Genomic DNA, 14,437 nt, shown 5'->3' with positions numbered 1-14,437 from the left:
TAGGCAGAAACAGCACTGGCCGTGAGCCACAGCAGGACACACCTCGCACTCCTGTTCACACAGGCTAACATACTCATGCACACTCATAGGTCACACAAAGAATTAGCCTGTTACAGAGCAGACTGTGACCGTCTCAGCCCCTCTACAAAACCTAACAATCCTACATAGGACAAGTCTATGACATGACAGGGCCCAGAAGGAAAACAATTTCCGGAAGTCCCTTGCTGGGTGGCCTGGGTTGCTGGAGGGGAGCTTCTTTTTGCTATCCCACTTGTTCTCCCCTCCCCCGTCCATCCCATCCCCGCTGCCTGTCCTGTCTGTTCCCTGGAGATGCAAGCCCAGATCTTACTTCAGGTTGGAGAGCTCAACTATGAGGCCTCGCATGGTATCTGTTGCATCCTCCATCCTGGCGGCTTCGCTGGGCTGGATCCCCTCATGGGTACTGGTGGGAGAGGACAAGAGACTTGCCCTCAGCAGACAGCTCGGCCAAACACCATTCTGGGGAACTTTCGTTGGGCCTTGAGCTGTCTGCTTTTCCAGATATTAAGCCACCAGGGCAGATCTCTGATGGCCAACCCAGGGGCCTCAACTGCCAAAAGCACACCCAGAATCCAGCCACGTCTCCCCACCACAGCTGCTTTCAGCTGGACCATTGCCAAAGGCTCCCTGGCACCCCAGCTCCCACCCCTACAGCTTGTCTCCCATGCAGCATTGGTGGAGGTTATAAAAATGGAAACCTGGCCCACTGCACCATCTGCCAGCACCTTCCTGCTTGTCCCCCTCCCTCCCCACTCCAGCCACACTAAATTCCTGGCCTTTCCCCAGAGCACCTCTTAGGGCTCTGGAATGTTCTTTCCAAATGTCTCCTCCTGGGGGTAGGGGGGCTGGGAGGGTGGTAGCAAGACTTCCCTGATCACTGTTAAAATTTTAACCCCTTCCCCACTTTTTTCCCTAACACTCTGTCATCTCTCTGCTTGTCTTGTGTCTCTCTCACCCTGCCTGCCCTGCCCAACACACACTGGATCAAAGCTTCATGTTTTGTCCTGTCCCATGCCACCTCCCCAGTGCCCAGAGTAGTTCTGGAAGAGCTGGCCCTGGATGGCGTTAACATCTATGGGAACGGTAGATGTGCCACAGCACCTACTGTATCTAACATGAGCAGCCTGCCGGTGCTGGCAGAGGGTTGGCATCCTGCCAACAGCTCTCCCTAAAGCCTACCACACCCCGGGCTTGGCAGCACCTCCTGGGCTGTCACTACAGAATCTCCGGTTCTGCTCCACAGGCCTCGATCAAGAGATGGTTGGCTGGCCAAGTTCTTAACCTCACTCAGCCACAGGCCATCAAGCCCAGGCCCTGCCCTGGGAGCTTCCAGATGTCCATGTGGGGTTGTATCAGCCCAGTGAGGCCATCGGAGATTCAGACGTGAATCTCCCTCCTCTTTGCTCACACAATAGTAAGGCCACTTTGACTAAACTGCCTCTGGTTCTTATACAGGGTGTATGTGTGTGTACAAGTGGTACAACAGGTACTAGTGACAAGAGCATGTGCAAGGGCAAGGACCAAAAACATGCCGACTCATATTTCAAGGAGGAGGAGGAGGAGGAAGAAAGAAACTCCACCAAGGATTGCACCCTAGCCCTTTCTCCACACTTGTCAAGCAGAAACAGGCACTTGGCTATAAATAATTGATAAGCCACCACCTCTGCAGAGAGGCCAATTCAAGTATGAGGTAACAGAAAGGCATGGTTGCCCAGTGCTTGCCCCTGGTAAGGCTAGGAGAAAGGACAGGAAGATGACAGACTATGAGAGGCTCTGGGGTGAGGGGAGAGGACCCCACCACTACACATACATACTCTGCTGGTGGAGGGACGGTGCACCTGGTGGCCTGCAGGAGGGACAGAAAGTGGCCTGCTCTGGGGCACAGAGCCAAGTGGGAAGTGAAAAGTCAGGACAGGTCAGAGAGCCTACCTTGTGCCAGAACTGGGACCACCCAGGGTCATCTCTGCCAACGGTTCTTAGCCCTGTCAGGGTCTGCTACCCCTCCGAGGAGATTCAGGGAAAGCCCTAGACCCTCTCTCCAGAAAAACGCACACATTGAACTCAAACTACAGAACCAGGGCACCACCCCGGGGCTCCTAGGAGAGACGCTGGTTTGGATGCAGATGGTTGGTCACCAGTTCTCCACTTGTGGGGAGCAAGGGATGAAAGCAGTTTGAAAGACAGAGCTCAGCTCCCTTACTGGAAAATGAAGCTTAGTGTGGAAGAGCCAGGGCCCCCTTGTCATCTTTATCAGCAAAATGGGAGTACAGAGGGCTCAGGGGAGGGAGAGCATGGGGGCTCCAGCACCAGAAAAGCAGTGAAACTCCCTGACCCGGGGACAAAAGGAGGACTTGAGTTGAGGCGAGAATGTGGGATAGCCTCCCACCTGGCCTACCTCGGATGGGCCTTGGTAAAGGGACCTCCAACAGCATGTAGGCTGGTGCCAGGCCAGCAAGGGCCTAGCCCTCTCCCTGCAGGAAACTAGGAAGAGAAAGTACATATGTAAACAGTCTAGCTGGGCAAGCCATGCCCAGGGAAGGAAAAGTCATACAGGAAACATCTCACTCTTCCTTGTCAACACCAGGAACACTGAGGCTGGAATTCCCACAGAGGAAAAGTGACACTTAGACCTGGGGGTCACCAGCCACTCTTGCCCACCTCCCTTGGAAGGAGAGTAGATGGGTCAACACTAGGCCTGATCCTAGTGTCCTCTCCTGGGCCTGTGCCTCCTGACAGACTCACCTCTGCCTGGGGGTGGCTCTGTCCCTGACAACTAAGGTGTAGCACTGTGTTGGGCTTGGCTCATATTATCCAAAAAGGGACAGAGAAGATCCCTAGTAGTGGTGAAGGCAGTAAGGTGAGCATCTTGTGTTGAGGGGCAGAAGCTGCCCAGATAAGCCATGTGTTGTATGTCAGGAAAAGATTTTGAAAATATATTGCAAGGGAAAAATTCATAATTAATAGGGGACAGAGCAAGGTAATTCTGAGAAGCTTGTTTCTAAATGTAAAAGGTTGTTTAAATTTTGTAGAAAATGTCAGGCTCAGTCACAGAGGTGATATATGTCTCTCTGAAAGAGGAAAAGAGGCAGAGGTGGGGCGGCCACCCAGGGTCTCTTCTAAGGAGACGGAAGTCTGGGGTGGAGGAGGGGTGTGTGCTAGAGATATCCTTCCTGAATGGAGCCCCTTTCCTCTGACAGGGATGGGGGACGGCATGAAGGGGTGAGCTACACTTGAAAAGAGATCCCTGAATCCAAAGGAACAGACATAAAGAACAGCCTAGAGCCCAGAGGTTCTCATGTGGGGCCAATTCTGCCTCCACAAGATACTTTAGTGTCTTGGTTGTTAGACAGAGGGAGGGGGTGTTACTGGCATCTGACAGGCGGAGGCTGGGGATGTTTCTCAATCCCCTACAGTGCACAGGACAGTCGCCACCACAGAGAATAAACAATCCAGCCCTAGACACCAGTAGTGCCAGTTGAGATCCCTGCTGTAGACAATACAATGTCTCCCAGCATCTGGCCGACTATTTCACATGTGACTTTGTGACTTTAAACACAATTTGATATTACATATTCACCTAACTCCCTGCACTGTTCTTGGCCATGAGGAATATTCTCCCTCTCACCAGGGCTATGTAAATGTTTGTCATGGCACAGTCCTCATAATGAATGTGCCAGGGCCATTGCTGTAGGCCCCTGAGAGGGACCTGGGAATCAGCTTTTTAAATGATGCTCCTTGAGCAGCATACAGCGGCTCCACCAGACCTGAGGTGTCACATCCTGAGGAAGCTGTTATGAGAAGAAAAGACTAAACTTTCCTGTGAGGGGACCTGGGTTTAAAACTGGCCTTCACTGCTATGTAACCTCTGAGTCTCCAAGTGGCCTCCTCCGAAGCGGTGCTGATGGCTGTGCCTCATGAGGGTTGAGGGCTCAGTGCCGGGAGGCTGCACAGTGGCTCTCCCTCCATCTGCGCTCTGCTCTCAAGTGTCTCTGCTCACGTGGCCTTCCTGCCAAGTGCCATTCAGAACCTACCCATGGGAACCTTCTTATGCCTGGGTTGCCCCAACTTGTCCAGGAACGCCCAGTGTTGAAACAAAATGTGCCTGGGCACTGGCCGCCCTGTCAAGGCAGTGCCTATTCCCCTGGAGGGCCTGCCAGGTCTGACTGCCTGGCTGTCCACCCACGTTCCTCACACTGCTGATTCTTCGGTGTTTTCCAAGTGCACAGTCACTGGTGGCCTGTCTGGTAACCTGTCCAAAAGGGCTTGTTCCTTTGACTGCTGGATGCCACCAAATGACCCAACTGCTTCCCTAGCCTTCTCACTTAGTCACTGCCCAAGAGGCCAGAGACTCGGGGTAACTTAAAAGGCATTTTTTTTCTGAGTGAAGAGTTTGCATTTTTTAAGAAACAAGGCTCCAATTCTAAAATTTCAGCTGTTCCCAGAACCTGAACGCCTACCTATCCAAGTGCTTGTGTTCAAACTCTAAATCTAAACTGCACTATGACCTACTTCCCATGATCTCACTTGTCTGGTGATCATGAAATGTGTGGCACAAAAAGCCAGGGCCCACGCACAGCAGGGAGGGCCAGGCAAACATTGTAGAGGGCCAAAAATCACCCCTGGCCACCCCCTGGGAAGGCACTGCAGTGGAGACCCACATTTGCTCAACCCAGCCACGCTCCCCTCCACACTTGGAACAGCTGGCTTTCTTAAACTGGGCACCAGATGAAATCCTGTGCTTGTGTTTTGGGGCTATGTCGCATGAAGACTCTTTAAGTGTCGAAATGATATGGTACAGAATGCTCACTCTGGGAATGATGCTACTGAAAACTTCACGGGGGCAGGGACTATATCAGATATGTTCATGCCTGGCACAGAGCAGGCTCTTGATAAGCATATACTGAGTGAATAATAAAAGAAAAATCTCACCAGGGATGGCTGAAGAAACAGGGGCCTATGTCTATAAAAGGAGCTGGGCTCCGCATTCCAGGATGGGATGGCTGAGACACAGTTGCAGAATCAGGCCAACCTGGGCGCGGACCCAGCCTTCTCCTCTTCCATTTGTGTCACCTCTGGCAGGTGCTTGACAAACCCAGTGTGTGGAAAAAGAACCAACTGCCTTACCTCCCAGGGCACCAACACTTAGCCCAGGCTCCGGTGTGCCACCAACCAGGGACCTGAGCTTCCCCCTAGAAGCAGGGCTGAAGCTAGACTGCCACCTGCCTTGACAGGTGAATGCCATGGCCAGCAGAGTCTTGTCAGGCAGCTTTCCCATTGCCTGTTGGGTGGGCAGATCCCTGAAGTAAGCAAAGTCCCTACAAATTACAGTAGAAAAAGAAAATTCCATGCATATGTTTGGGACAGGCCCCTCATGTAAAGGCAGGTCTGTCCTTTCCAGAAAACCATGGACTACACACACACTGAAGCTGCAACTCAGACCCCTAAACTCTGCTGTATAAACAGACTACCACCCACCCCATCTTCTCCCAACTGGGCAATTTGGGAGAGGGCTTGTGGCTACTGGCACCTTCCCCAGAATTATCTGGCTGTAACTTGGGGAAGCTCTTACCTGCTCAGGTGGGTCTTCAAAGTCAGAAGCTTCCAGGGCATCCTGTATCTGGCTGTCTGGCAGGAAGTCAAGTTCCATGGCTGGAGACTCCTCTAATACAGCCTGGTCTGCAGAGTCAGGAGGGTGCTTGGGCTGGCCTGCCACGCCTTTGAGAGCATCTGGATTGCCCTGGTGAACCCTGGTGTCCAGGGGAGGGCCATCCACTGCTTCTCTGTACACCAGCGGAGCAGAGGCTCCAAGGGACAGACTAAGCTCCCTGAGGTCTTGTTCATAGCTCTGGCTACCTAACTTGATTGCCTTTTCACCCAAGGGCTGCAACAGCAAAGGCAGTGCACAGAAACCTCCTAGCCCTTCTTGATCTGAGCCTGGCACCCTTGTCTGATCAACACCCAAACCCATCTCTGATGTTACGGGGATGGATTCTCTAGCACCTACAATGGGCTCTTGGATCCCATGAGCCAGAGCCAGGAAGGCTGCAGGCTCCCCCGGGACATTGCCAGGGGTCTTAGCTTCTTGCCCTGCTTCCCCTCTGCCTCTTGCAGTCTCCCTACAGAGAGGGATATCTCTGAGCAGGGCCCAGCTGTGGCCTCCAGCAGGGGCCTTCCCACCCAGCCCAGTCACTTCCAGAGCCCTTTGTTCCAGCTGGGTGGGGTCTGTGCTCACGTCTGTGACAACAGTGGTCCTAAGGGAGGAGAATCTTGGGCTGCTACAGTTCCCTTGTGCTTCCCTGCCAGCTTTGCTGAGTGTGTGCATGAGGTCTGGGAGGCCCTGGGTCACAGATCCAGGCTCTGGGCCCCCAGTGATCGAGCCAGGAATGCTGTCTCCTTCCTCCTGGTTGGTCCCCACTCCTTCTTGGGCACCTTCCTCCTGTGAGGATCCTTGGTCTGGCTCCTTCTCTTCAGCTTCACTATTTGGCTGATGCCCTTTCTGGGTGTGATCACCTGGAACCCCACCCCACTGTGTGCTTTCACTGTCTAGCAAATTGGTCCCTTGCTCCAGTAGGTGATCCTGGCTGACCCTCTCTGAGGCCAAGGGTACCATCCCCCATTCTGGAGAGGTGTTGTTGGAGACCTCAGGCTGAGAATTCCCCCTGCCAGACACAGCTGTTACAGGGTTTTGGATGCTGTGCTTGGAGTGGGCACCATCTGTCTCCCAGACAGTGAGCCCTGAGGACTCCTCTGGTGACTGGCCTCCCGCCTGCTGGGCATTGGGCTTGGGCAGTATTTCCTGTGGAGAGAGAAAGACTCAGACTGTACTGCTTCTGTACAGTCTCATGCTGTGCAGATGACCGAAGGGATCAGCACAGTTATCCCCCGTATCCGTAGGGGATTTGTTCCAAGACCCCCCAGTGGATGCCTGAAACTGCAGGCAGTACTGAAACTTATATGTACCATGTTTTTTTCCTATACATACACACATACCTATAACAAAGTTTAATTTTTAAATTAGGCACAGTAAGAGATGAACAATTACTAAAATAGGACAATTATAATATACTATGAGAAAAGTTATGTGAATGGCTTTGGGACTATTATTAAATAAAATAAGGGTTATTTGAACACAAGCACTGTGATACTGTAACAGTCAATTTGATAAGCAAGACAGCTAGCTACTAAGTGACTAAAGGCCGGAAAGCGTATACAGTGTGGAGATGTTAGACAAAGGGATGATTCAAGCCCCAGAAATGGTGCAAAATTTAAAAACTTATGAGTTATTTATTTCTGGAATTTTCCACTTAATATTTTCGGACTGTAGTTAACCACAAGTATCTGACACTACCGAGAGCAAAACTGCAGATAAGGAGGGACGACTGCAGCAGAATAGGGCAGAGCTTTGTGCCAGAGGCTGGAGGGGGAACCAGAATCCTTCCTTCCATCAGCTACTTCTTCCCACCAGCACTGGCCATGTGGAGGTCAAGGATATAAAAATCAAGGGGGCCTATGAATCACCAATGGCAATTGCCTGGTGATGGCAGTGGACTATAGACATGTAAAATGTTACTACTGTAGGAAGCTGGGGAAGGGAACACAGAGACCTCTCTGTGCTGTTTGTTTTTAAATTGTGGTATAATATATATAACATAAGATTTACCATTTTTAAGTAATTCTATATAGTTTTATTAAGATAAAAACTGAGTGTGGTATGAAGTTTACATTTAAACAAAGTTTTCACAGAAACCTACCAAACATACAAAAGTTTTACAATGGAGATCTACATGCAGGTCTAAATGATGTCAGGACCTGATGTATATATCATGTTTCAAGACAGCATTTTGAGTATTAGTTCTTAGGATTAAAAAATAATTTTTGTTTTGTGCTTTAAAGTGAACCACGGCCCGAGTATGAAAGTTTAATCTTGAGACCAGAGCTTTTGAAGTGATTTGATGAATTTGTGCTGTCAGTGACCGAACCTTGCCACCAATGGTTTCAGAGAGGCTCTGAAAATTTTCCACTCTAAGAGTACGGGCCCCTCTCTTTATTCTCACACTTCCTATGCCACCCTCCTGTCCCCCTCTAATACCTCAGCCAGTGGCCTGGATGGAAAAGCTAGTATTTATAACTTTACAATTAGAAAAGAAAGGGTCTTGTGTTAATTTCAAGAATTAGCACCTCTAAAACAGAATGATCTGCCTTTGTATATGCTCCAATAAAAGACTTTCCCTCTTCAACCAGTTTCTAACCCCAAAATGGCAGCTGTGCTAACTTACAAACTCAGCCCTTTGCTGGGAATAGTATTAAACTCAGGGAACACCTTGGCTTATAAGCTTCAAGTATTCACAGCTTTTAAACCTTTTTCCTGTTTAGAAAAAAAAGGGGCAGTTTGCCTCCAGCATTCATTTAACATCACACATAAGAATGCTACGTCTTCTAGGAATTGACATTTTCAGCGACTGAAATAGTAACAACAGAATGCTATAAATTGAATGATGTCATTTTTTCCCTAAGACTATGAATATTCCAGAGCAATGCGGAAAAAAAAAAAAAAAGTGAGATAGTTCATGGTAAACTTCGGGGGTAAGGTTAGGACTGTAATCCACGAATTATCTTGGGGTAAACGCTGCAGCCGCAAGTGCCACTGGCAAGTATTCTCACAGTCCTCATTTAAATTGCCAATGATTTTTTTTAAAAAAAGGTAAAATATTCTAGACACAGAACCAAATCATTAGCTGTTTGGTCTTTCTATTGTTTCGCCATTTCCCCAATCAGGCCCCAAATTTTAACAAAAACGATCCTATCCATCTCCCTTCCTTTGTACCCCACCCCTCCCACCCCCAAATAATACACTGGTAATAGCCAAAAACTATACACATGCTATGCTGTAACAATGCAGACTTAACACTACTGGGAAGAAGGCTGTGCCTCATGGAGAAGCTCCTTGAAGATCTATAGTATCTCTTTGCTCTCCAACACACGTTCTGCAAACTCTGTCCTTCATAGAAGGCCCTTTCCTTTTCTCAGCAAAGTGCAGAACAGGCTGCCTTGAAAACCTTCTTCTCCTTCCTCTCCACTGGGGTGGGTGTGCAAATTGTACAGCATGGAATGGCTTTAAAGCATTTGGGCTGCTGTAGGGCACAGAAACTACACTGGCTCTTTAAAGGACATCTTTGTAAGCCACCTCTATAGTGTCAAGACAAATAGAAGTCCTTCCCCTCCCACTTGAAACCCAGTCAGATGTGACAGGGTCTGGTACTCAAGAGTCAATTCCTGTCATCTTTTTTTGTCATCATCTTTCGAGGGGCAGAGGTTCCTCACAGAAGGATAAGACAACCTGGGGGCACTTGACACTGGCTTCCTTGGTGGGGCCTAGGTTAGCCTCATCAGAGTTTTTCCCGTTAATCATGAGTCCAGGCTGATAGTCAAGCTGTGTGTCACTATCAAAGGACTGCACCATCTTAAAGTTTCACACCTGGGTGGCATTTCATCAGGGACACGTGTTCTCCACTGGAGTCTATAGCTCCAATAATCTGTTCTGGCTCCAAACCCCAGGCAAAGCCGCCTGGCTTCTCTGACTCTTCTTTGGTTTGCTCTCCTCTCCCTTATCTTCAGAATCAGAGTCAGTTTTGCGCCTGCCTCCCTCGTATTTGTTTGTCTCATGTGCTGTTTTCCAGGACTGTAGAAACTCAGCAATGAGGTCAGGGCAGTTGGGTTCTATGACCCTTCACGTGTTGTCCTCATCTGAGAACTCCTTCCACTTTCAAAGGTACTCTACTCTGCCCTTCACCACTCAAAAGTCAAGAATGTCCCACTGCATATTCCTCTTCCTCCTCTTCTAGTACCTCCTCCACTTTCTTCTTGTTTTGTTTTGTTTTGTTTTGTTTTCCCATAGTGCCTGTCAGCTTTCTGGTATAAAGGGTGAAGCTGCCCAGAGCAGCGACAAAGAGCAGAGAGGGATCGGTGCAGTGCTACTTGCTGGTGCATGGTGTCGGGTCGGCTGGAGGAGAGGTGCGCAGAAAAGCAACAAGCCAGATGGCTGCGGTCCAGCCCCTCACTGAAGCGGTGTACCGTAGGCCCCAGCCAACAGCCTTCCCTTCTGCTGAACCCTATTTTAACCATTTTTAAGTGCATGATTCAGTGGTATTAAGTACATTCCCACTGTTGTACAACCATCATTATCACATATCCCCAGAGCTCTTTAATCTTGTACAGCTGAAGCTCTGTCTCTATTACATGCTGAACTCCCTGCCCTGGAGATCTAGCCAGGAGGTTGTGTCTGTCTCTAGTTTATTCCTTTTTAATTGCTGAGTTTGTTCATGGTGTGGATAGACCACAGTATGTTCAACCATTTCACCTGTTGAATGATATCACAGATGTTCCCAACTAGGGCCAATTACAAATACAGCTGGCACACCCATCACTCACTTTTTTAGGGGTGCATGTTGCCAGACATTGTCACCCCCAGAGCTAACAGTGGCAAGGACAAGAAAGCACACTGTAAGACCATACCCAATCCTGACTTGCACAAAAGCTTCTGAGAAGCAAAGGGGTTCAGGGACAGAATGTGGGCTGCCTTTCTGAGTTTTACTAACTTGCACACAATGGAGCAAGAGGGCAATGGCCCTGAGTGCTTTGGTGCAAGCACAGCGGTCCTGAGCACCTCTCATAGGTTGCAAGCTGCCTACATAGCATTTGCAGTACGAAGACATCTGTAGTGCGAAACATTAAAAATGTGTATGTGGGGGGTGCAGATCTAGCCATTGCCAAAGAAAAACAAGGTGAAACTCACCTGCCAAGGCTGGCCCAAGAGGCTGTGCCTCTATTGTTCCCAGCCTGCCAATTTTAGGGCCTTACCGAGCTAAATGCCCCACTCCCGAGGTCCTCTTCCCTTGTAGCTGCTTGTCTTGTCACTGTTTTCCTGAGTTTTGCAAACTGGGGGACAAACCTTCCAACTGAGTTCTGTGAACCAGATATAAGAACAAAGCAGCAATAAAGGGAGGAATGAGATTTCAGAAAGGAATCAAATAAAATACCAAAACCAGTTTCTTTCTTGTAGTTTCAAACATGGCCTTTGCCCTCCAACCCCAGGGCACACTCTCACCGGCCATTGGCCTTGAGGATGAAGAGGCAGGCACTCCAGCTGAAGGGGGGCAACATCCTGTGCACACAAGCAAGGCTACCAAGCAGGCTCACCTGGGAAGGTGGGAAGGGAACTGGCTCGTTTTCTGGTTGCCTGAGTAGCCTAGAGGGGCCTCCTGCTTCCTTGTCGGGGGAGCTGCGTGGAGAAAGACAAACAGGAGGTTCTGGAGAACCTCTAGGGCTGTCAATGCACATAGCGGGGCAGAGAATGCAGTTCAAAGGCAAGGTAATACCCAGAACCTCTTGAAAAGAGGTCCTGGAGTACCTGATGAGAGAGGGTGGAACGGGGAGGGGAGCAGTGCCCTGAGGAACATTTGACTCCAAAAAGGGTTCAGGGTCCCACACGGAGAATCCAGTAGCACTTTACCCTTATAATCCTAGGAACTGGCTTCTGAAGTAAGAGCAGGAATTTTCATTTGGACTGACACTCCAGGCCCCAAATCCACAAATTCTAAGTTAGGGAAGTTACAGATAATGAGAAACAGTGTCTTAAAAAGGGTATATCCATAATTGCCAAAATGTGGAAGCAACTGAGATGGCCTTCAGTGGGTAAATGGATAAACAAGCAGTACATCTGGACAATGGACTATTATTCAGCGTTAAAAAGAAATGAACTACCAAGCCATGAAAAGACATAGAGGAAACTTAAACGCATATTACTAAGAAAAATAAGTCAATCTGAAAAGGCCACGTACTGTATATTCTTCTGGAAAAGGCAAACTGTGGAGACAGTAAAAAGATCAGTGGTTGCCAGGGTTGGGGAAGAGATGGATAAATTTGGATTTTTAGGGCAGTGAAAATACTCTGTATGAGACTATAGTAGTAGATACATGTCATTATACGTTTGTCTAAAGCCATAGGATGTAGACCAAGAATGAACTCTAAGGTAAACTATGGGACTTTGCATGATTACAGTGTGGCAACGTAGGTGAGTGATGGTGATAATGGGGAGGCTATGCACACATGAGGGCAAAAGAGTATGTGGGAAATTTCTGTCTTCCTCTCGATTTTATTACGAACTTAAAACTGCTCTAAAAAATAAACTCTTAAAAAAAAAACAACAACAACATGGGTGAGGCTATGGTTATAAAAGATGTGGCTAAAAACAAAAAAACAAAATCTGGAACCAAAATTTCAATTAGCAATCATCATGCCTCGGATAAACCTCATTGGCTATGATACTGCTACTGCACAATAGTGAAACCAAAATTTCATATGATTTCAGCTTTGGAAGTAGAACAAGGAAAAGCATGAAGGTATGCTACTGGGCTTGAACTGTGCCTGGGGAGGTTTTAGAGAAAGAATAAATCTAGATGCCTCCAGCCAAGAGTCTGTTAGAAAATTTTAATTGGGATGGGTTGTTTGGGCAGCTTCTGGGTATTGGCAAGATTTCATTTTTCAGCATAAACGTGTGGAGCTTGTTTGCTTTATGTTTTTTTTTTCTGTTATATTTTGTGCATCTGGTATTTCCTGATAAAACATTTAAAAACATTTTTAAAACAACAAAAAATGATGGGAACCCACTTCCGTGGGTTCTGACTATTCTCATGGAAGCAGATGGCAGGGTAGGTAACAGCTGTGACCCCATCAGCCCTGTTGGCCTCTCCAGGAGTAAGGAACACCGTGATATTGTCATGTCTGGGGAAACAGCTTAGGTGTGACATGTGGCCTTTCTCTTCCTATCAGAGTAGGGCTGCCTTTAGTACTATGACTAATAACCTGAGATCACCCGCTCCCCAAAAAACAGTGGTCAGTCAGACCACATGCCTTCTCTGAAGACTTTGGGTAGCAGGAACCTTCCTTCTCCTAACTCACACTAACCCTTTCTACTTCGCTATAGTTAGATATGATTTAACCCCGTGGAAAGACTAAATTGTTCTCTAGACCCTCTTTCTTTTTCCCCGCCATGTTTAATTACATATTTCCTGGGGGGGGGGGGGCGGGCGGCAAGGGAACTGGGAAACCATAGTGGTTAGGAACACAGGAGTAAGACACACCAGAGCCCCAGCCTGCCTTGTCACCAGCTCAGTGGTCTTAAACAAGTCATTTGATCTCTCAAAACCTTAGAATCTTCACCTGACAGATAGGGATAAAAACCTATTTCACAGTACCATGAGGGTTGAAAGAGCTGATGTATGCAAAGTGTTTATTATTAACACTCTGCCTACTACATAATGATTCTCTTTTACCGATTATTATTTAGCAGACCTACTCCTTTGGTACCTTCTTCATCAAGAGGAAATGTGGGGTCTACAGCCATCCTACCCTGAACAAGCCTGATCCCGTCTGATTTTGGAAGCTAAGTAGGGTCAGGACTGGTTAGCACTTGGATGGGAGACCACCTAGGAAGATGAGATGCGATAGGCATAAAAAATAAAAAAATATAAAGGATTGTAAGCTGACAAGGTCCTTACAATCTGTGAGGTCAACCAAGGGTTGCCTAGCCAAAAAAAAAAAAAAAAAAAAAGAAGAAGGAATGTGGGATAAATAGGGATCTGACCAGCAGACAGGACGAGCTGCATTCTATAACTAAGTGACCTCAAAAAATTCAAGATTTTCCTTGCCCGGGGTTAAAACACTGACCTTTCTCAATAAAGAGGACAGTCCCTGGAGGAAAGCTTCAAGAAGCACAATCCAAGAACCCTGAGTCTCTAGGAGGGAGGCCTGGCATTGGGTTATGTTGGTACCCTCCCCTCTCCATCCTGTTCACTAAGCAGGTGTGCTGTGCCCATGTCATTGGGGAGGTCTGCTAAAATGTTCTGAGCCACTTACCTGGAAGCCACTTGTCCTAGTTCCTCCCCACTCTGCTCTGCCCTGCCTTCTGACTCCTCAGGGTGACATGAACGGTCCAACTCGGAACTCTGGGAAGCTCTGTCAGAGTCTCTGAGTCTTGGGTGCTTTGGGGGTTTCAGAGGATGGATTCCTTCTCCTCCTGGTTTAGAGATAAAGGAAGACAAAAGGAGTGGAGATCCCAGGAGCATGTAGTGCCATGGATGACAACCAAACTTGGAAGGGCCACAGTTGCAATGTGAGCAGGTTTGTTCCAAGGGAAGGAAACCCCTACTCTGACATTTGCCTGGAGACCGAGAGATGAGATGAAACCTCATCCAAGTGGAACCTAGGAGCATATGTGGCTGTAGGATTCAAAGGCTTTTTACCTACGGACTGGTCATGACTGCAGCTGAATCCTGAGCTGGCCAAACCTGGCTCCAACCACATGAAATAACCTGGCCCAGCCTACTGTCTATCTGGGGAA

General features: G+C 48.3%; 1 protein-coding gene and 1 pseudogene across 6 annotated transcripts in view; both read right to left on the bottom strand.

The window, feature by feature from the left end:
* Window positions 1-14,437, bottom strand: part of BRME1 (break repair meiotic recombinase recruitment factor 1) — a 34,371-nt gene that overhangs the window by 15,759 nt on the left and 4,175 nt on the right. For 4 of the 6 annotated variants that reach the window (XR_004954940.1, XM_016162139.2, XM_016162140.2 and 1 more), the window contains 6 exons: window positions 13,954-14,113; window positions 11,236-11,317; window positions 10,897-11,001; window positions 5,609-6,835; window positions 2,435-2,520; window positions 350-442 (listed from right to left, as the gene is read on the bottom strand). Coding sequence is in view for 4 of the 6 variants with exons in the window: in XM_016162139.2 (XP_016017625.1) it covers window positions 350-442; window positions 2,435-2,520; window positions 5,609-6,835; window positions 10,897-11,001; window positions 11,236-11,317; window positions 13,954-14,113 (1,753 nt within the window). In the remaining 2 variants the exon portion in view is untranslated. Of the gene's footprint in view, window positions 1-5; window positions 443-2,434; window positions 2,521-5,608; window positions 6,836-10,896; window positions 11,002-11,235; window positions 11,318-13,953; window positions 14,114-14,437 lie in introns of those variants that run through there. The other 2 variants (XR_001599114.2, XM_016162144.2) reach the window with 2 other exon arrangements.
* On the bottom strand, window positions 12,296-12,380 carry LOC118612807 (annotated as a pseudogene).

Source organism: Rousettus aegyptiacus, unplaced genomic scaffold, assembly GCF_014176215.1.
Source record: "Rousettus aegyptiacus isolate mRouAeg1 unplaced genomic scaffold, mRouAeg1.p scaffold_m13_p_16, whole genome shotgun sequence".
Classification (NCBI taxonomy): domain Eukaryota; kingdom Metazoa; phylum Chordata; class Mammalia; order Chiroptera; family Pteropodidae; genus Rousettus; species Rousettus aegyptiacus.
The sequence above is the reverse complement of the archived record's forward strand: the minus strand, read 5'-3'. Positions and strand labels throughout refer to the sequence as shown.